General features: G+C 43.6%; 4 protein-coding genes across 6 annotated transcripts; 2 read left to right on the top strand and 2 right to left on the bottom strand.

Annotated features, from left to right (window-relative positions):
- Positions 1 to 241: 241 nt before the first annotated feature.
- Positions 242 to 752, top strand: BCIN_04g03500 (hypothetical protein; the record flags this gene model as incomplete). The annotated part of the gene is made up of 3 exons (XM_024698290.1): positions 242 to 292; positions 351 to 565; positions 632 to 752. 3 exons carry the CDS (start codon positions 242 to 244, stop codon positions 750 to 752), a joined length of 387 nt encoding a protein of 128 aa, XP_024548308.1.
- A 12,414-nt stretch (positions 753 to 13,166) lies between these two features.
- On the top strand, positions 13,167 to 17,395 carry BCIN_04g03490 (hypothetical protein). 3 transcript variants are annotated; one of them, XM_024692529.1, is made up of 3 exons: positions 13,167 to 14,460; positions 14,567 to 15,571; positions 15,622 to 17,395. In XM_024692529.1, exons 2-3 carry the CDS (start codon positions 14,674 to 14,676, stop codon positions 16,854 to 16,856), a joined length of 2,133 nt encoding a protein of 710 aa, XP_024548306.1. In that variant the 5' UTR covers positions 13,167 to 14,460; positions 14,567 to 14,673; the 3' UTR covers positions 16,857 to 17,395.
- Positions 17,396 to 17,784: 389 nt separating this feature from the next.
- BCIN_04g03470 (hypothetical protein) lies at positions 17,785 to 21,433 on the bottom strand. The gene is made up of 4 exons (XM_024692526.1): positions 20,222 to 21,433; positions 19,877 to 20,144; positions 19,037 to 19,825; positions 17,785 to 18,985 (listed from the first exon to the last, which is right to left on the bottom strand). The coding sequence occupies exon 1, from the start codon at positions 21,305 to 21,307 to the stop codon at positions 20,267 to 20,269; it is 1,041 nt and encodes a 346-aa protein (XP_024548303.1). The 5' UTR covers positions 21,308 to 21,433; the 3' UTR covers positions 17,785 to 18,985; positions 19,037 to 19,825; positions 19,877 to 20,144; positions 20,222 to 20,266.
- BCIN_04g03480 (hypothetical protein) lies at positions 18,231 to 20,054 on the bottom strand (the record flags this gene model as incomplete). The annotated part of the gene is made up of 5 exons (XM_024698289.1): positions 18,231 to 18,711; positions 18,881 to 18,985; positions 19,037 to 19,092; positions 19,224 to 19,825; positions 19,877 to 20,054. The coding sequence occupies 5 exons, from the start codon at positions 20,052 to 20,054 to the stop codon at positions 18,231 to 18,233; spliced, it is 1,422 nt and encodes a 473-aa protein (XP_024548304.1).
- Positions 21,434 to 21,437: the final 4 nt, after the last annotated feature.

The following is a 21,437-nucleotide window of genomic DNA, read 5'->3' as shown; positions in this document are numbered from 1 at the left end:
GCCGAGACGGATCGGATCCTTCAGTACTACCCCAGGAGAGACTTGGCATTTTGGGGCTGCGGCACATAAAGTTGACTTATCATAATCTTGAAGATGTAATCAGCTTTTTCGTTCTTCATCCGCGTCAGAAAAGTTCCTGGATCAATAGTATCTTGATTTGTATTGTAAAATTTTGAACTTCAAGGATTGAGTATTTTCCGGTTTGAAGCTTCAACATCAAAAAGTAACAAGATTGTTTAAAATGACGCAACCGTGGTCAAGGTCAGAAGCTGATGAAGCGCAATTTACTACCGTGAGTAGATAAGATTTGAATTTCAAGAACTAAATGCTAACCAGTCGCGCGTAAACAGGTGTCACATTCAACTAGAATTCATTCCCCGTATAATGGAACGGGGCTAGAAGTTTACGACAAATCCAGACCTATTCAAATCGATGGCAGAAGGATCTTTGGAGTTCTTAGAAAGACAGTGGTGATGGTTGCTAGCGTTTTTATCATGGTTGTGTGTGTGGTCATCGGAATTGGAGTCGGGGTTAGTTCAGCAAAAGGAAACCACAAAAGTCAAAGGTAGCTAGCTACATTTCTATTCTTGAGAATCTCACAAGTTCGAGGCCGATACTAACACATAAGCAGTGAAGTCGCGCCCAGTTCGAGCACCACCGCCGTGAATTCTATGATCTCACCCACCGAAACCACTGTCATTCTGTCGGCGACGAATTCGGAATTGCTCGCTACCGCACCCACAGGATCTTAGATACGCACATTCAGGAAGCTATAGGCTATCATATGTGAGCCTAAAACCGAATTCAATAGTTGCCCCGACAACGAACCTTGACTTTCTTCCTGGCCCTAACTCTCTCAAAAACAAGTGGACTGTCGAATGGATTCCACAAACTCAAAAGAGGGTTTTTTACAATTCATCTTTAAGTGAAAGTGGCGCATCGAGATATAACTTAAATCATGGCGTATACCCTCTAATGATCGATATCATGGGGAAATTTCTCGGCACTGACTTGAACTATCTATTCGTGGGTCTGCAAACCTTTCCCGAGTCACACGCGACGAGCTTCTGATTTTCACCAAGAACTCATCGATTCTTCAATAATGAAGACTCATAAACTAACTCATCACGATGCATTATCCGTTTATCATAATAATACGAATGACAAAATTATACAACAATTCGAGAATCTCTGGTTTTGTCACTGCAAGTTTACACTGCTAAGAATTTTCATTTCTGGAAATAAATTCTCAACCACGTCCGTCACTAGTACATCGACAACGTTGGGAGCTTCATCAAGTAGTGTTCTCATCGTCCCGCATCCTTCTTCACATCCTTGTTCCGTACAAGTTGAGGGTAACTTTGGAGGTTATGACAATGCTCCGTATTGTAAGCAGCATGTTATCCTATATGGTGGACCTGTAGCTTCGGTGATGAGTATTGAGGAAGCTAGGATGTTTATGTCACTGAATGCTATCACTTCGCACACAGAGCGCTGCTAGTATTAGTTGGTATCCGTACTATTGGATGAAAATCTCAAAGTTTATTCTTATTGCCAGTGCTCTCCGATTTGAACAGAAGTTCGGTGATGAATTGGTGGAGTTACTAGTCTAAATGGGCAAGGGAAAAGCAGCATACACATCAAGCCTTTTGAAATTGCTCGACAATATCATTTTTCCTTCTTTCCCCTGGTTCTAGGAAGTGGAACATAAGTCTCCGGAATGACATAGGCATGTAAGGACTTCGACTCTAACTGAGTTATCATATGGCAATGACCAATCTTGAAAATGAGAATGAGCTAGATTGATAAGTTGCAATTGAATGTCATGATTCGCATCAAACACCGGGCCCACAAACCAAATTCACGCATCAAACTCTTCATCAATCACCTCTCTTACCCCACTTTCTATTTCAGAAACGCAACTGAGATTGTTCCATTTCGAACCCTTGTATACAGCTCCTCACAGAAACTTAAGAAATATTACCTTCAGCTAGATGCAACCAAGAGCTTTACCATGGGCTGGATTTCTTCTATATGAAGCCAACGGGAAGAAAAAAGGACAGAACTATATTATAGGGTCTTTCAGTGAAAAAACTGAATAATAGCGCATGGTGATAATTTAGATTGATAATGTTTGGATGATAATAGAAATTGTGTGGTGAAAGATTAGACGAGGGAAAAATAACAGCGAGAAGGACCAAAAAGAAATGTTTAAATGACAACAAGTATCACCAAACAATGACATATTATATTGCTAATACAGATTTATTAACATTTAAAAGCGTGGGATTGCCGTGGTGTGCATTTTTTTGTGTGGTCAGAGGTATAAATACATGGTAAAAAGATCCAGACCCAGACGCATTAAAGGTCATGAGGAACTTGAAAGTTGCACTTGTGCATGTCGAAGGCTCGAAGTAGAGCATCCTGTTCCAATAATTTATGCAGAGATAATGCTTCCAAATTCATCTTCTAGCTCCATTCACTCCGTGCTGACTGTGTGAAGTTCTGCTAGTCGTTGAACTAGAAATTACTTTGTCGCCTCCCCCGCCTGACTGGTCGTCTAATCAGTTTATTTTCTAAGAATGCAAGCTTATATCTGCAGTGAATAATGGCCAGAAATTAAGAAAATACAAACTATAATAAATCTTTGGAGCAAAGCAGCTATAGATTCCAATTCTACCTCCTTTTGGAAAGAAAATTGGGGACTGGGAGGAAATTTGGTTCAGGAAAAGGACTAAGATATCTTTATGATTGCATAGTGATCGAAAAAGATAGAATTTTGCTATTTATAAGGTTATATTGTTTAAAATAAGAAGAGAGGATGAGACGAATCCGCAACAAATGACAAGAATAGACTAAAATTGTAAAGATGACTGTTTGGGAGACAACATCAAATAGAGTATAAATCGGATGATAATATAATTACTTATTGGGGAAAATATAATATCCTGAGGAACTCGACTAGATATTAACATGATATGAAACAGCAAATGAAAGCTGATACATAACAATCCAACGGTCCAACAATCTTGATATTTTCAAGGAGTACCGAGCCACGACCGTTTTGAGAATTCTTTTCGGCTGCTTATTAACTTTAATAACATATCTACACAAGCCTATCCGTGAATGTTTATGCACATAGGCTTTGACTCAAAGCTTGAAGTGAATCAAGGATTTAAGTATGCATCCAAACTAAGCCCACGACAGAGCAAGTGAATCCTTTGCCAAGGTAGACGGTATTCTCAACATGACGATTCACTCTCCAAGGCCTTATCAGCCCCCCTGAAGCTACGGTCCATACTATAAACACAGTAAAATCGTTGAACAAGGATATAAGTTTTAGAAAGGACAATATCAAACTGCATTAAAGAGTGCGAGCTGATCCCAATGAAGAGGAGTACTGAGCACACAGAAGAAATCTAAACAAAGAAGCGAATATGTGGATATCTCCAAAGACAAGATAAAGCTAAGAACGATATATACTTACGCACGAAATTGCCAGCGAAACTTAATGACAATAAAAGAAAATTTCATTACCTACAGTTATGATGATAAAATAGCATCTCTGCGTTAAATACCCAACGAGATGACTTTGAACATCTCCCGCACCCACAAAACGAAAACACAAAACAAGACAAAAAGGCGGAAATCCCACAACCGAAACTCCTCTCCTCATCATCTAACTATCCCACCAATTGACCCTATGCCGCCCTCTGAATTCCCAAAATAGATTTCAATCCCACCGCCACAGTATCATCATTCATCTCGTGATCATATAACATACCACCAATTCCAAGCTCGTCGACAACTTCGCTACGCGCTGCCAAGCTCCAATCAAGGGTTCTAGGCAACGATTATGAGGTTTGTTCTAGAACACCTGTATTGGTTACTTTTACTTACTTGTCAATGCTATCGAGGAAGAAATAAACATCTCGTTTAGCATTTCTAAAGATGGAAGAGAAGTTGCGGATGGATGATCAGCGATACAATATGCATTAAAAGAGACTAGCATATTAAATTTTCTTTCCGATATATTTACATCGGTGTATTACAAGTTTTTCTTTTCCCCCCTTTTAGTTTTCCACGCGGTGAGGTAGATCTTAGGATACGAGGAATGGGTGGAACGAAAGGAGGTGGATGGTGTGGTGAAAACATAGATTGGTTACCGAGTTTGTGGCAGAGCGTTCATCTGGCGCATAAATACTTGGTAGCACAATTCTTGACCAGATCTATGGATGGATGAGAATCCAGAGCCGGAGAGCTGGAATTAGGGATTCTATACGGTAGAGCTGTGCCAAAAGCGTTGGTTTTGATGGAGTAGTGGATGAGGGAAGAGAGGGAAAGCTTGCGAATTTGAGGTGATGAGTTTCGCATGGTTTCGTGGATTGGATGGATTGCGTAGATGAGCAAATAGAAGAAATGAGTGGGTTGCTAATCGTATGGGTGTTTAACCATGGAAATGCTTTTTGTGACTTGGATGCATGTGTTCATAAGGAGTAGGAATTGCATGTATACTTCAAAGCGATCGTGTAGATGGTGAATGGAATGGAAGTCCTAAAGCAACTGTCACTGGGTCATGATTTAACTAGTCTTTCTTTACCAAGTGGATAGATACTACGTAGAATCATCCAACTGCCGATATAAAAATGAAACCGACATGTATCAGGAAAGTTTCATTCCGCCTTTCAAAAGCGCTACATCTTCTGACAATAAAGCGTCAAAATCCAGCTAGTAGAATCACAAGCCACGAGTCCCTCCAATTCGGAGATCCCAAACCTAAAGCCCGACGCAACTCCCACCACCCGATAAACCCCCCCTGAAACATAGCATACGAAAGCCTCGAGCACGAAGCCGAACCGCCCGCCACCATCCAACCGAACATTACTAACCTCTCGGACCCGCCGATACGTACGCAAGCACCCTCCGTAATCCCAACAAATCCATCCATCCACCCGACACCACCCAACCTATCGGCGCGAAACGAAACTGAAAATCTCCCCTCACCACGTTTCACCCACAAAACTATACCCCTCGCGCTCACCGAAACCCAGCGGCGTCATGACTCATCCATGTTCGCGCCATCCAATGCCCTCCCAGCATCCTGCTCACCCAACCCAACAGTTGGGACCCGAGACTTCGGTTCCTCACCCCGATTCGTCCACCGTTCAATCCCACATCTCTCATTTAAACATGACAGGCTACCGCGGCACCTCCTCCATATCTCGATAGCGCCCTGGCAACTCGTATATACCAGTCCATTGAAACCTTGTCATTTGGATTTTTCCTTCGTCGAGAACGTTCAATTTACCGAGGTCTTGCATATACACATAAGATGCCAACCGTTGGTTTCTTAGTAGTGTAAATCTAGACGTGTGCACATGACCAAGAGAGAAATTCTTGCGAAGATGCAGTACCGATGGTATGGCTCTGCCGCTTGCGGAAGAGCCCTTGGCGCGGGGTAGGGATGTGTCGAGTTATATATCTGTCGCTTTATTTGACGACTGCAAAATTACCTGGATTCACTGCACCGCACTAAACAGATCCGCAATAACGGTATCCATGCACAAGTTTGCTTGAATACGCACGAGTACAGTAACCATCCCACAAGCAAACTAGAAACCAGACAATTCTGCGAAACAACCAACACTTAAACGGCGAACACCAACAAACTTCTTCCCAGCTTACTTGCCACGTTTTTCAGCCGGTGCGCCGGCGCAAGGCACCCGTATGCAGTAATTGAATATCGCTCTTGCTTGACGCTGATATTATTCCGAGAATCGCGAGGACTCGGCGCGGGCCAGCCGGGAGAGGAACTACTATTGAGTGCGCAGAGGACTTACCATGCCATCTCACTTGAATTATCCATTGGGAAGTCCTTCCCATCGGGACCGGCACAGTCTTGCAAGTTTATCCAGGACCTGGAGTTTTCCATATCCTCTCTCATCGCTATCGTATCTATTCATGATGGCATCGCTGCGGTAAAAGGGCGGTCCATTTCCGTTTCCTGTTCCCAGTGCCCTGGCCTCGGAATTTTGTTTCGGACTTAAGCATGCATGCCATTAAATGATATTCAGACGCTAATGGTATATTCCTGTTAGATCGATACCGCATTCATGCCAATATCTGACCATTCCATGCAATTAGTAGACACCCAACCAAGACTATTGAGACCAGTGTAAACAGTAAAGAAATGAGATCGAATTAGTACGATCTAGCAATGAAGTATCCAAGGATACCCATCAAAGTACCCGAGAAAACAATTTCACATCTCTCCTGTGCCACACTCTCGCATCGCATTCTCATTCTTATCCTTATCCCCGCGACCATTGCATCTACTGTGCCTCATCTACTGTGCCACTCGCCCACATATACTCTCTATCTGTCTTCCTCATCCCTGCGCAACATCACCTGTCACGTCACTTGACTCCACCGCGAATCCAGAGCTAATGCCATAAATGTAAATTTCTCGTACCGTCCACTCAATAATATTCTATTCCGCGCACCCTGCGGCGTGAAGATGCACGGGAGCGAATCGAGCAAATTAAGCTTGGTTAGAAGCTTATCAAGAAAGCATGTGCCATGCTAATCTTTGGGTTTGTGGATTCGTAACTCGCGTGTGCGTGCTGCAAATATCACATAGATATATTGCTAGCATAAGATGTATATCCATATATTTATTTTTAGATACTCTATACGCGAAGATCCAATATATGCAAATGTCAATACATAGACGCCACGCCACACAAATGCATAAGATCTCCTTCCCTCTCTCCCCTGTATACTCACGCCCGCAAATAACACCTCAGATCTCGGCACTTATATCTGCTTGCTAAATTAGGATCGCAATCCTGGATGCCAATTCGGATGTTCGCATTCCCATTCTCGTTTATGATGATCTACGAAGTATGGGTCTACCGCCGTACATTTCCTTTTTTAACCTTTTCAATGTTCGGCCTGGAGTGTACATGGGTTGTTTTTGGATGGAGAGGGATTTAACTCGTCCTTTGGGACGGCTGCATGCAATAATTTCAATAATCCTCAAATGTTTAATGGTTAAGGACAAGTTTTCTCCCAGCTCTCAATCTTAATCTCCGAGAGATTTATTGAGGGTTTGTGAAGGAAGAAAATGCTAAAATGCGGAAGACATGTTGAATGACCACGAGATAGACGCTTTGATATCCTAGAATGATGAATCTATTGAAAGAAAGAAGAAACACCAACCAATCAAAATCTCTCGTCCGACTCATGCATGTGGGAAATAACAAAACGTTCAAAAAAGCAATGAGCAAGTAGAACAATCCAGCCTGTTCCAAAACGAGTGGCTCAGAGATACTCCGCAAAACCCTAGAAATAGATGAATCACTGGTTTCAGTATCTACAGCGGATAAACTGTCTTAGATATTTCGTAGAGTGACATGATTTATAACTGCGGCAAACATGTAAATACCTGGGGAAAGGCGAAGAGAAGATAATTGGATACATGAATTTGCAATGCAGCGATGAGATTCATAAGTGAGCGATCACAGGATTATGTGGATGCTGAGACACTGGCCTGACTTATCATCATAAATGCATGCGTATACAGATATATGTGCGTACGTGTCTGTATATCTTTCTAGCCTGTCTTAAAAAGTACCTGCCATCCTTCACTATATACAAATCTCCACACTACCCCTCAAGGCCAAACTCCAAATCAAGCATGCTCGCAGGATGTTGAAATGTTTATCCCCGGAAGGAATGAAGGAATGAGGGGGAAGGACGCAGATGTGTGACAAGAAGGATTGGACGATAAGGTGAGAAGTTCGATGCACAAACTCTGCAACGATCTTATCTTTAATTGGCATATTCAACGTCATAAGTATAATAATGCAATTGCCTGCATCGAGTATCAAACGTGCGCAATATAAATTAAACAATATGCTGAGAGTAAAGAAATCCAATGTCCCAGCGCTTAGAAGCCATCTCTCAAACATTAACAGGAAGACATGGGCGCTTAGACAGGCCTTTCAGCGCCAATCCTAAAATTACACATGATGTTAATTTTGAATTTGGAATCCATTCGTAGAGAAGCTTTTCTAACATTTCACTTGAAACCTTGTAAATGTTTGATTTTCGGTGAACGGCAATGGATTAAACGGTGATTGAATAAATGATACTTTCTTAACAACAAATTAAAAAGGTAAACTTTAAAGTCACATCACATGTACTACGCCCACCTAGGTATCCTTCCCAACCCATTCTCAAAATCGCATCACGAAGATTGTCCCGGATCCCGCGGTCGGGACGCTTGCTTGCTTACTTGCTCGAGTATACTTTCACATTTTCACAGCACCATGGATGATGAGGCTTATTAGTCCATCAAGTGATAATTCTTGTCTCGACGCCCGTGCTTTGATAAGGTTGTTCTGTCCCATCCGCCCTCGCGCCCTCGCAAGTTCCGTCGTTTTCAGGGCACTAATTTCTTACATGCAGGCCTTTTGCAGCTTGCTTGCAAAAGCCTATAACGCCTGCATCGCGTCCATCTTGCGCATTTAGGCAACCGAATAAAGTTTGCAGACCAAAAAAAAGCAATTAAATGATATTTCAATTCATGGATGATGGGACATGTAGCAATGGCAGGTCAGACGGAGAGAAAGGAGGCGAGAAAAATGCGTTGTGATGAAATGAAAGTTGTATGGCCAAGGATCCAGGCTCTTGTTCAGTAGGATACGCATTCTCCGCGCCAAATGATACACTGCACACCGTCGGCTCAATTAACCCCCCAGGCGGATGATCTTATTCGTCTAACTTTGACCAATAGGAAGACTGTTTCCACATCGAGTTGGTATCACCTCGGTTCAGGACTCCACTGTTCACAGTGATGAAACATACGCTGGACGGTAAAAGAGAGTGGCAAGCACCGTCTAGCAGACGCAAGTGGATCATCTCATCCAGGTGCTCCGGTGACACAGCTTTCCGATGCTGCTAGATGAGGTCTGAGTATCCAATGACACCTTCGACTTCACTGTATGGCATTTCTCTTTCCTGTTTCCCACAGAATCGCTGACCTGTAAAGGCCATTCAAAGGACGAAAGATGGTAGCCATGTTCGAGATGCATGATGGAGGTATAAGTACTGATTTATATATGAGGGTGCTTACGCAATCGTTTTTAGTCTAGTAGTACGATTAGAAAATCTCTTCTCCATCCTTGGCGGCTAAAGGATTGTAACGTGCGTCCGGTTGCAACAAAACAATGCGGCAGCGGTCGCTTGAAGCCTTGGATGTGTGCACCTGCAGTAACCGGGGAAGCGCATTCAGGTGAATCACGAGGACACGCCCTCCCAAGATCAAGGAATTTCAGCCATCCTAGCTCTACACGCATTAGAGATATAAGATGTGGACCAAAATATGCAAGAGGATTTCGTAGAAGGTACAAACCCGCCACGTCGTTGGTTGCCTCGAAATTACTCTTTCGTATATCATCGGCCAACATTTGATGAATGATACAGCGATACGATAGAAGCGATCAACAGATGGGTGACGCCCGAACGCATGATTATTTACCTTGTCTTGCCACACCTTGCTTGCCCTTGGTCAGATCGGAGAGGTGATTGCTGCTGGCTATTGCTGCGGCACAAATTGATGTAACAGCTCAATTTCGAACGGGTGGATAACAGCGGTGAACCCCAGTCGATGTACTATACGGTCGGGTATCATCACAATCGAAAGGCGCACAAACAGACAAATCTTGTCGAGTTCGCGTCTAATACTCTTTTAAATGTGTTTAGTCTATGGTGATATCCGGATCCATGCGGGCGAAAGTAAATATTCGTTAGTCAATACGAAGCCATAATTTGACAACGATGTGTCCTTTCTCAATTTGGCGAAGGTTTTGCTCCAGATTGAGCGAGCAACGTTGGAAAGCCAACAATGAAAAGCTACAGTAGTATGTGACCGGTATCTAACCGGCAGTGATAAGGCTTTCCTTGATTTCCTTGGTACAGGTACAAGCCATGGCTCTTCTTGATTCATTCTTAGGGTCGGAAACAAAACCATGGATCCAGCATATAAGAAGTAGCAGCACCCTTACGATTCTGTTTTTGTAGAACACCTGACATTGAAAAGTATATTTTGGTTGCTGCGACCACCTTTCTCGACCTTCTCGTTGAAGAAATAGAGCCAAGGAACAAGGTACGACATGATATTGATGTAGGCTATCTGTGATCGATTTTAGTGTGGCCGTTTCTGAGACCTCCTCACCCAGTCACTATTCAGCGCTTCAAGCAAATGAAAGTTGCTTCGTATAGACGCAAGCTCGGCAAGGTAACCTAAAATGATGTCCATGTTAACGCTTCAAGCGGGTCAACTCTGCCTGGCCAATTCAATTGCTTTTGAACTTGATCCAATCTCATTGTAGATTCCAGACTCTTTTTAAAGTTCTGTGCCTCTTGTGCCACCGAAGAATTCCCAGCGTGTCGTGTAGTGACATTCTAAGGAACGTGGTGTTCTTGGATGCTCTCTACAGCCCTTCATATAGTGTGTCCTATCCTGCACTGAATAATCCCACTTTGGGCCGGCCTCTGTCGATTGTTGAAGGCTACAATATTCCAGAGCAAGAGGGAAGCAAGAGTCGAGTTCAATTAATCCTGGCACGCCGGACGGACCTTGATGATCCTGACAATTTATTCCTGTACGATCATCCTTGTTAGTGATCCCTTCGGACCTTTGTTTCATACAGACGCAGTCGACTGATGGACTGGGGACTATGTACGGGCGACAAAGTTCAGGGGGGGAGAGAGGGGAAAATATGCCCCGATAATCTTGTAAGAGTGGGAAAGTCAGCAAGTCATCAAATCGTGCCGATGAATTGGCACACAGCTACAAATTAGTCTTTTCTCTTTCGTGTAATCCATCCGGATCATCGCACCCCCCGTTTTTTTTTTATATTGTGCTGTGCGCCAAAAGATGATTATATGCGCGTTCCCGGCTTGGGTGAATGAATGACATTTCTAGTGACTTTGGTGACAAGGTTTGAACAATGCGGCAGAACCGTTCTAGCTAGGGAAGGCGAGCAAGGAAATGTGATTTGAGCTCTTTTGGTTTGACCTGGGTCTCTCTTGGGGGTCAATGTAAAATCCTACCATCAAGTACCGTGGGTTCTGTCAGGCTGATTTTTTGGCCGGCCGACCATCACGGCTCGAGAAAGTCTCACGTTGGCCAACGCGCTAAAGGATCACTTGGGTGTGAAGCGGATGAGCCAGAATTGCCAATGGAAAAAGTGGGAGAAATGTTGCGTCGCTGCGTTACAGATGGAAAGGCAACGTGACGCGAACATATCATGACACAGCCTCGATGATTTGTTCTCCTTGGGACTCTTTGGGTCTTGGGGTTCATGGGTGAATACAAAATGATGGACGAAATTTGATGGGGTTAACAGTTGTTTCCAAGGTTCAAAAGGATATGCGTTGAATATCATGCCTGCTGCGTACAGCGTAGAATCTCTTACTTTATTAGGAAACGTGTTAGAAATATCCCCAAGTCATCTAGTGAGTGTATTTATTGTGTAATACCATTGAACAAGTTGCCAAACTGGGTTTGTGCATCATGGAAATCGATACAACCTTGCCTAATCGAGATAGACGCCGAAGTAGATTTATTGAGACGCAGCCAATAGGATGCACAGCACCAGGGGTTTCTCGTCGCGCAAAAGCGAGCAGCCGCTCAGCTCACTCCGATACAAAGCAACTGGCCCCAAACGGTCCTAGTTCTTGTATCATCATCTGCTCTGTCGACAATCTGTTAATCAATCACTGAGCTTGTTGAGCCTTGCCCTCTCCCACATTGCGCATTCTGTCCTGGTCTTGGGTATGGGGAGCAGGTCGCCCGGCATCATCATTGGATCAATTGGGGGGAGGGGGAGAACTTTCCATCTTTCCGAATCGCCCCAACAATGCATCGGCGTGCCAGCGGATATTAGGTAGGCCTTGGGTCATTTTGCTAAGAAGGCTAAATATATACAAATTTCCAAGTCGGTGGATTCGGGAACATCTCTCGTTGACCCAATGTCATTATTGGATATTATTGATAATAGCACTGCCTACCTACTTATTGTCAGCTTTTCCAGACTTACGGTGTGGGTTGTGTGGGTTGTGTTGGTTGTGTAGGACATTTGCATGTAATAATATTCGTACGGAGTAGTCTGGAGGATTAATATAACTGCATGAAATTGTGGGTAAGAACTGCAAAAACGATATCTCGAATCGATAAATACAAACAATCATCCCGCATGAAATCAACAGTGCTGGCGCCCGAATGGTGGCAAGCTTGGAAATGATGACAACAAAGAGATTGTTTGGATGTCAAACGGCGGCGAATGAGGCTCGAATGACAACAATCGTATATCAATCATGCTTCGATTTGGGCCATCTTTTGGGTCCAGGAAAGTATTTATAAAATAAAGTGGACGAATGAATGTAGTATGAGTGTGTGTTCTTCAATCGATTTCTGATAATATTGATTGGAAGTATGGAAAGGTACTTATCATGGCACTGCGGAGGGAGGTAGATGCTTTTAGATCATATGGATTCAATTGAGGTTGGTTGTTAAATGGCCAAGAGAGGGAGGGATGGAGGGGGGGAGAGAGAGAGAGAGACAGAGAGACAGAGAGATAGATAGACAGAGAGATAGATAGACAGATAGATAGACAGACAAATAGACAGACAGATAGTCAGAGAGAAAGGTCTGTTGTGTCCTCCTTCTCCACCACTCCCGATGATATCTACAATCTACGAGTATTGCCTCGACATAGGTAATCTCGACTCTCGACTCTCGACGCACGACTCTTACATCTCATCTCTCGGACTTTGAAAACCTCCCCTCCAAATACTTCTCGACTTTATATATCATCGTCCCCTCTTTCCCCTCCGCCGTTCCCTGCTCTTTTCGCCCACACCTTGCCCACGTATTGCCTCTGCATTCCATCCACATCCACATCCACATCCACCATCCACCACTCATCCACCCAAGCTGAATCTCCAACCGCCGAGGATTTACATCTTACCGAGCTAAACGCGGAACATGGGAGAAAGAAGAGACACTAGACAATTAAAAATTCCCACTTTTATTAACCCATGACGATTTGTAGCACAGAACAGACGCTGCTTAATATATTCCCACTACCCCAACAGCCATAACTTTTTTTGATTCTTTGCGTCCCTTCGTTACCATTCCACTGGGTCACAGAAATTCATTGTTTTCTGAGGATTTGAGAAGACGAAACGTTTCTCTGATACTCATTCCCATAAAAACATCCCGTCATTTTCCATCCTAAGAGTTTTTCTATTTTAAGGAACTCGTCGATTTTCATTGACGACATACGTACATGCACATCGCCAAATCAATCCAAGTCAACTCATACCATACCATACCATACCATATCATACTGCCCACACATATCATACTATACGAACCATCACCCCATCGCCTCCACTGCCATACTGTTCTGTGAAAGGTAGAAGGCGAAGTTTTAATTATTTCTTTGCCGACGAACAGCCATCGTAGAGTCTACAATCATCTGGTGTCACCTCTCACTCTCAATCACGCTCAAGGAATACGATCCACCGTCCATGAGGCAGAGACATCACTGCGCAATCAATCAATCCCCATCATCGTTATAACCACACACGATTCGGCTGGGCCAATCTCTCGTTCATTGGAAATTGTATCTCGTCGAGAGACCAGAAAGAAAAACCACTTCGAGATACACGTGAATGAAGTCGAGTTCTTTCTGCACTTCCTTGGCTGAGAAAAGAGATACCATTACCTACTTCCATCGTTTGCACACCAATTGATTGGATTCACTACTAATTTGACCCGACTCGACCGTGGGTGACAATCTTATCAGGAGGGCAATCCATCCTTCAGTCAACAACAATCCGTGGTGATCATTTAATCGGTCGTTCCGAATCTTGACAGTGTATCAAGAACCTAGCCGTCCGATTTCCATCGACATCGTATACTTGGGTACCACACCAAAAATAATTTAATCGTGACGCGACGGTGACGCTTCCTCAAAAACATCTATCGCAATCATCGTCAGCCCAAAGATTTCGTGGTATCTTGTCTTTACACATCATCTGGTCTCCACATTTCTCAACGGAATCTCAGCTCGGCCAAGGGGAACGACGTCGATAAGGTCACGAGTTTGGTCTTGCTGCAAAAGTGATTTCCCCGACAACAAGCGGCTCAACGCTTCCAAACTTTGGATTTGAGTTTAAATTTAGTTTATTCGAAAAAGAGACAGGAAAGCAGCGAATGGAAGGGTAACTGGATCAATCGACCTTTGGAAATTTACCATTTGAATTGGAAAGCGCGCGTCTGCTGTTTGAAGAAGAAACGTGATCTCCATCCGAATCATTCACGTTTCATGCAAAAAGGCTCATCGTATTGGATCATTCCCATCATCAAATATTTTAAATTCTGTACGTTTAACCGCCGAAGAAAGATTTTTTCTTTTGTTTCTAAAACCTTCATTGTCGCAATAGGGTAAATCAACTTAAAGGATGGCGCCTAACACGATGAATACAGAAAATTGTCCTCTTGAAACTCAGGAGCTTGTAAATTTAGCTCGAGAAATTCTGGTGGTCAACTCAGGCAGTGAAGAAGGAACCAAGATTTCTCGGAACATACTTGAAATGGCGAGTCCAGAAGGTACAGATAAGCACGCCGAGTCACCGACGGCTAGATTCACCGCAGTCAATGGTAGAAGTCAGAATGAAACCTCGCCCACGACCAATGGAAACGGAAACGGAAACGTTACTAGTGCCGGAGCAAATGGAAACGGCGTTGCAAGGAGGGGCTCTGATGAAAGAGCAAATGGACAACCTAGAATTTCACCTCCAGGTCATGAGAAATTGACCATCACAACAACTCAGGATCAAGACTGGTCTTCGTCGAAAAATGGAGAACGTACTCATCTACCTGATCGCCAAATGAATACGAGCCAGAATTCAAATCATTATTCCGACGAGAATTCTCACAAACGTAAAAGATCGGGTTCAATGGATCAAGGTTCATCATCCGCAAATTCATACCATAGCCATGCCCTACCAAATTCAACAAAAGCAACACCAACCACGGCGACTACCGAGTCTGATGGGATTAGAGACGATGGAAGTGTTCGAGCAAAATCTCAACCTCATTTAGATACCAGAGAGACATACAGCGCAGATTCACAGTACAGGCAATTCATGTCAGCAACCGATTCAGCTCGGGACACACCTTCGAGTGACTTATGGCATACTCGTCATTATCCTCAGCATCCTCAAGTTGCTTCCGATGAGCATATTGGGGAGGTATTACAAAGAGCATCTCAAAATCTGGATGCACAGCAACATGAGTACGATCGTCGTACACTTTCTGGTGATGATAATCGATATGCTGATCCGCAATCTGCATACAGCCAAGAGAGACGGGAATTGTCTGCTCAATCAGATCTTAAGAAACGGAAAAGAAACTTCAGCAATAGGACCAAGACAGGCTGTATGACATGCAGAAGACGAAAGAAGAAGTGCGATGAATCCAGGCCAGAATGTAAATTGCTCGGACAAATTTTTGTCGAATTCTACTGACATCTAATATAGGTAACAATTGTCTCCGTGGTGGATTTGTCTGTTCTGGATATCAACAACGAGGTTCTTATCCCAAGGTCGAAATGAAACAAACTCCAGTTCCATTACAATCCAAAACCGAATACGAAAGCCCTTCTTCATACACCCAGCCATCACCATATGGAAACCAACCTGGAATTCCAACTCGAAGGGAACCATTACCTGGATATCGTGGCCAAAGCTTACGTGTAGATCCTCATAGCAGAGGCATAACAGATACAGACGATCAAGCAAGCGCAACCACCCTACCTAGTGCTTCCATCACAAGCCCGGAGAATAATCGAATATCTGCGTCAGGTTATGGAATCCAGCAAACGCCCACTCCTGTGAGTGCAAATAGTGCCCATCCAGATCGCTACAAGAGTGAGTATCCACGCGTTGGACCTCTTCATGATCTTTCTAGGCAAGAACCAAGAACAGAGCCGGATACTGGAACACCGAATTCTGCTCGCGAGCCCACTTCGGCTCTTCCCAATCTACTCAATCATCAGATCCATCCCGATAGTCCTCATAGCAGCGCCCAAGTTGCCGCACAACTAGCACTTTCTCATCCTGCAAGTCGACAAAGAACTCAAAAGGAAGAAATGTTAGCTGGTCGTCATTACTTCCCATTTGATAAGGAGCTAGTTCTAGAGCGTGAACGTTGCAATACAGCTTGTTGGCGTTTTAACAACAGCACAAATCCTAACAATGGTGTATCGCCCGAAGAACGAGCTCGCCAATTCCGCGATATTCTCCAACCACGCGATCATGTCATTTCTCCCACTCAAGCTACTCCTGTCACTCCTGTTGGTAAAGTCGGCGATAACGTGGTCGTCGAAGCCCCATTCACTTGTGATTATGGATACAATATTAGCATTGGACAAGATGTAGCGATTGGAAAGAATTGCACGATTCTTGATACTTGCGAGGTTAAGATTGGTGATCGTTGTAATATTGGGCCGAATGTTAATCTCTATACCGCCACGCTACACATTGATCCGAAGAGAAGACTTGGATCCCGAGGACCAAATTTGGGAAGGAAAATTATTATTCAAGAGGATTGTTGGATTGGTGGCGGTGTAACTATTTTACCTGGCAGGACTATCGGGAAAGGTAGTACAGTGGGAGCCGGCTCAATTGTCACAAGAGATGTTCCACCTTATACAGTGGTTTGTGGAAATCCGGCAAGAGTTATTCGTGGTCTGTATCCGCCACATGAAGGCTAGTAAAATTTCTGCAAAGTCTCAATATGAACGATGAGTCAATGGGTACCGCTTTAATATTTATTTTATCTTCCATTTCATACTTTTCAATTGTATCTAGGGAATCTTTCTTGGAGTTTTCAGTTTATGCAACTGTTTGGGCTTTAGATCGGGATGGAGATGTGTACGGAATGGAATGGAAAGAGTTGCTTGCTCTGGTAGCTTATGGCGTAGGGAGCGGCTAGCGGGCTAGGATGGATTTTTAGCTTGTTTTTTTTCGTTTGCTTTTGTTTGCTTTTGCTTGTTTGTTTGCGTAGCTCATTTATCGAAGATGGCTGGGGGGGTTTATGATATACATGTAGGATGATTATGAGGAGGTTAAGAAAGGAAGGGTAGGGTAAGAGAATACATGGTGGAATGAAGGGTGGGAGGGATAGATGGATCGATGGGAAAAGTATATTGTATTCATCAATTCGATTTCTCTTCGCTATAGCTAGCTACCTAGAGGCGGAATCGAAAGTGTAATGAATTGCTTAATTACTTAATTTACTTATTTGGATTTATGACTTGGTCTTCTCAGCCCTTTTTCTTCTTTTTTGATGCTGTGATGTAATGCGTAATGTGTAATGTAACGTGTAATGGATTATTTTCGGGATTTCTTTGGATTGATTGGTGGGATTAAGAATCGAGGGGGATTGTTGTGTGTTTGAAATTGTCTAGCCGTTGGCTTTTGACTTGACTTGACTTGACTTGACTTCTGCTTTTGATTTTGGTTAATGGTATTTTCTCGGCGAGATGGCTGCACTGGGGTGTATATACGAGTATGATGACGATGTGTATTGTGTATTGTGTATTGTGAAGTGGGAAGTTGGAAGTGGGAAATGGGAAGGGAGGGAGTGGGAAAGGAGGGAGTTGGAGTTGGAGAGGGAGAGGGAGAGGGAGAGGAGATTTATGTTTCTATTTCTATTTCTATTTCTATTTGCGAAGCGTGATGTGAAATGGAGATTTTGCTTTACATACAGTTAGATATATAGGCCCATCGACAGAAAAACACATAAAGAAGACAAGTATCAAACGGCGTTGTGTAAATTGAGATGCGCTTGAGAGACGGTCGCGGGAGCATATGCTCTTAAAATATCCAGAGAAAAAAAATGTCGGAAACTTCTATTCTAAACCTCTCTTGTTTTGCCATAGGCAACTCCAATTAGAAAAAATGGTTGGCCAAGCTAGATGCGAGCTTGATTTTTGCTGTTAAGAATCACTTAAATTATTCGAGCGCTATGTACAGTTTCAGTTTAATAAGGTAGGTAGAATCCTCTTTTCGAAAACTGGCATGTGAATTTTGTAGCCTCCCGAATGCTCGATTCCTGTCCGAAATGTGGTATATATAAAATGAAACTACTCAATTGGCATATAAACAGAAGGGTTGCCCAAGCGAATATACTTGCCTGGCATGTATCCGACGCCACAACGTTCGTAAGATGTTCCACCGAGACTGTGTGAAAGCGGCTTGACAATCAAAGCGTAATGTTTCTTCAAGCTTGCATCATTACCATGATATTTGTCAGTACCAACAATTACACATTTTGCTGCCCTAATTGTTGTGTCATCATAGTATATACATGCCTCACTTCTGTTGGCTTTTTCGGGTATATTGAAGTAAGGTACTTTTGCTTGGATAGCCACACTACCATCCTGGCAGCTTTTCCGAAGCCATGAAGTTTGATCGCCGGTGAGATTAGCGAACGGTAATTTCACTCCGGCATCATTCCAAGAAACTTGACCGCCGCCAGGCTCAATGAACGAGATTGCGCCATCAAAAGCCACCCATGACCAAGTTGGTGGAGCCCGCCTAGAACGTGTACCACGCCGGAATCTTCTTCAGTGGTCCTGTATTATCAACCCGTCGCCAGAGCAAACAACGGCCCCAGAATGTTTTAAAAAGCCCAGCTAAACTTCGTGTCTTAAATGCGATAGTTAGTCGCTCCATTAGTCCATCAATTGCGATAGGTCGGTCCTCCAGATGGGAAAATTCTAGCCTGGTATACCTCTGGAACAAATCAATAAAGAGCTTGATTTGATCCCCGATGGTGCTTGATGGCCGGATTGTGTAGTCAGGAAAATTGGGGTCACTGAGGAAAGCTATCTTATCGCTTATGAAGGCATTAGTCGAGTCTGCTTTGTTAATGAACAGGGTAACTTACTTCTTGAGCTTTGCCAATGTTTTGCAACGGATCCCCTCGCCACACTCCCAATAAGTCTGATTGTCTGTAAAGTAAATAGTTCTGCGTGCCAAGGCGCGTGCCTATAAAACCCATCCACGGCGGGCTAGGGGGCAGTGAAGGACATCCGGCTCAAAATCGATTGTGATTGGTGAGACAAAGATATCACCGATCTTGACGCATTTGATGGGGATTCTCGATTTTCCAAAGAGCCAACCTTGGCACTCTCGGCATTGCAAGCAGCCAAAACGCAGTACGCACCGTTAAATATTGTTTGCATCTTATCTGCCTCTTCACTAAAATCACCATCGGGGCCTTGTGTAATACATAGAGAATCGATCCAGAGATAGGTACAGCCCAGCGCGCTCGTAATCGCAATAGCATTCCTGAAACTAAGCGGTAGCTCGTCCATTGGAATCTTCTTCTGCCTTTGTTCAAGATTATTCTGCGTTGTGATAGTCAAATAAGGCATATCACCCCATCTATGAGAAACTGCAATGTATCGAATACCCCCCGAAAGAATAGCCTGAGAGAGATCTGCCGTCGCTACGATCTTCGGTTTCTTTAGGTTTGCGACATTGATGAGCCTTGTTGGGAGGATATGAGTATCCTTGGGAGCACAAACGTCTTGGTGACTGGTATTACATTCTTCAAGGCATGCCCTTGGTAGTTTCATGAAGGAGTCAAGATCCGCAGGAGAAGGGTCTCGATTGCTGGTCAGTGAAGCTAGTTCCGGTGTAGCTAGAGGGACTGTTGTATCCTGCATTGTTTCTAATTCTTTTGTTAAACAAAATTAATGGACGGCGAGACCTCAATGCTTACCAATTAGGCGAAGAAATCTTTGCTCGCTTCCCTCCAGAACAAAATCGTCGTCTGATCGTACTAATGAGATCTGCTGAATGCCATCATGACTTTTGAAGCCGTGATCTTTGGCTGCCGTATAGATTACTTCGCAGAGGTCGCAGACGTTATTTGCTGAATTGTTCTCCAGTATATCCATATTATGAGAAATTTCCGTATGCAGTGACGAGACGTCGATGGCATTGCACTCTGTACACAACTCGGGTTCGTCACAACCGAAGTTTCAGACCTTCAGCATCGTATCAACAAATGAAGGATCTTCAGGAGTAGTACTCCACTGGTCTTTTATCTTGCTGGGATACTCACGCTGTTGAGCTATCTAAGTTCTCTATCTTTGAACAATTGGGATATTTACTCCCTTGCATCCTCAACCGACAATAATGAACTACTTGCAGATCTTAATGATTTGTTCGTGGCTGAATTGGTAAGATTGGGTAGAGACATGCTTGTCCGATCTGCTCCACTGAACACATAATTTTCATCTCCTCTGGCACGTTCAAGAATTCTGCCAAGCTGTTGTTCCAGGTCTTTTGAATTTGTATGAAAATCTTCGGCATATATATCAGAGTTTGAAGGCAGTTTAATCTTGAGTAATCTATTTCTCGTCAATTTTATCAGATCACCGATAACACCATCGCGTTCTAAGTCGTGCTCTAATATATGGTCAATCCACCCGGTAACTGCTTCCGTCAATTTGTAGCTTCCATCTTTTCCTTTCCGCCAATATGGTGTCACGCCTTTTTCTCCGGTGAGAAATTCGTTGGCGCGCAAGAAAACATTATGAGACCCGTGCCCATATAGCAACCACAACACGGCTTCAAACATTACGCATCCCATGGACCAGATATCGAATAAGCGTGAAGTTTTGCCTTGGGCCTCTTCTTGATTTTGTTTCTCTAGATCTGGTGGTTCGTACCATCGTGTTCTCCAAAGTTTCTTCCCCTTGGTATGCTTCATGCTTGTCACAAACTGATGCTGCTGAGCTCTTCCCAGATCTGCGAGCTTCAAGTTTCCTAATTCATCATCTTGTTGATCGGTGACAAAACGTAATATATTCTCCTGTTTGATATTGCCATGACGCCAATTCAGCAAGTCAGAATTTTCGGTTGCTTTTAAACTTACAGGGTCAGAAGAAACCAAAATGGATGGTACTATTCTATCGCCGTCGCTATCTTCCTCGAAATCGATGGTGACCGTAGGCAAGGAAGAGCTATCCAAATATGGTTCACCATTATCAAGAGCATCCTCCTTACAGGCTGCAGTCTTCTGTGACGAGAGTCTAGGCGAGTTTGGCGGGTTTGGAGGAGAGTCCTTTCTGCCATTTCCAGGGGACAGAGCTCTAGTATAATGTATTGCTTCGAGAGCCTGTACGAGTCCATGTAGCTGCTGCATTCATGACTAGTTATTGGCTAGAATAGACAAGCAGGCTTCCATATGTAGTCGAGGTAGCCACTGAATGAACACCTTTACTTATTAGATGATATGTTCTCAATACCACTTGTATCTCATCTCGTAGTCACAG

Source organism: Botrytis cinerea, chromosome 4 (genome assembly GCF_000143535.2).
Source record: "Botrytis cinerea B05.10 chromosome 4, complete sequence".
Lineage (NCBI taxonomy): Eukaryota > Fungi > Ascomycota > Leotiomycetes > Helotiales > Sclerotiniaceae > Botrytis > Botrytis cinerea.
The sequence above is the reverse complement of the archived record's forward strand: the minus strand, read 5'-3'. Positions and strand labels throughout refer to the sequence as shown.

Excerpts from the sequence above, each read along its gene's own strand:
- BCIN_04g03490 (XM_024692527.1), top strand. The coding sequence starts at position 14,406 with ATGCAAAAAGGCTCATCGTATTGGATCATTCCCATCATCAAATATTTT. Across the intron at positions 15,572-15,621 it reads CGATGAATCCAGGCCAGAAT|GTAACAATTGTCTCCGTGGT; the intron begins GTAAATTGCTCG and ends CATCTAATATAG.
- BCIN_04g03470 (XM_024692526.1), bottom strand. The coding sequence starts at position 21,307 with ATGCAGCAGCTACATGGACTCGTACAGGCTCTCGAAGCAATACATTAT.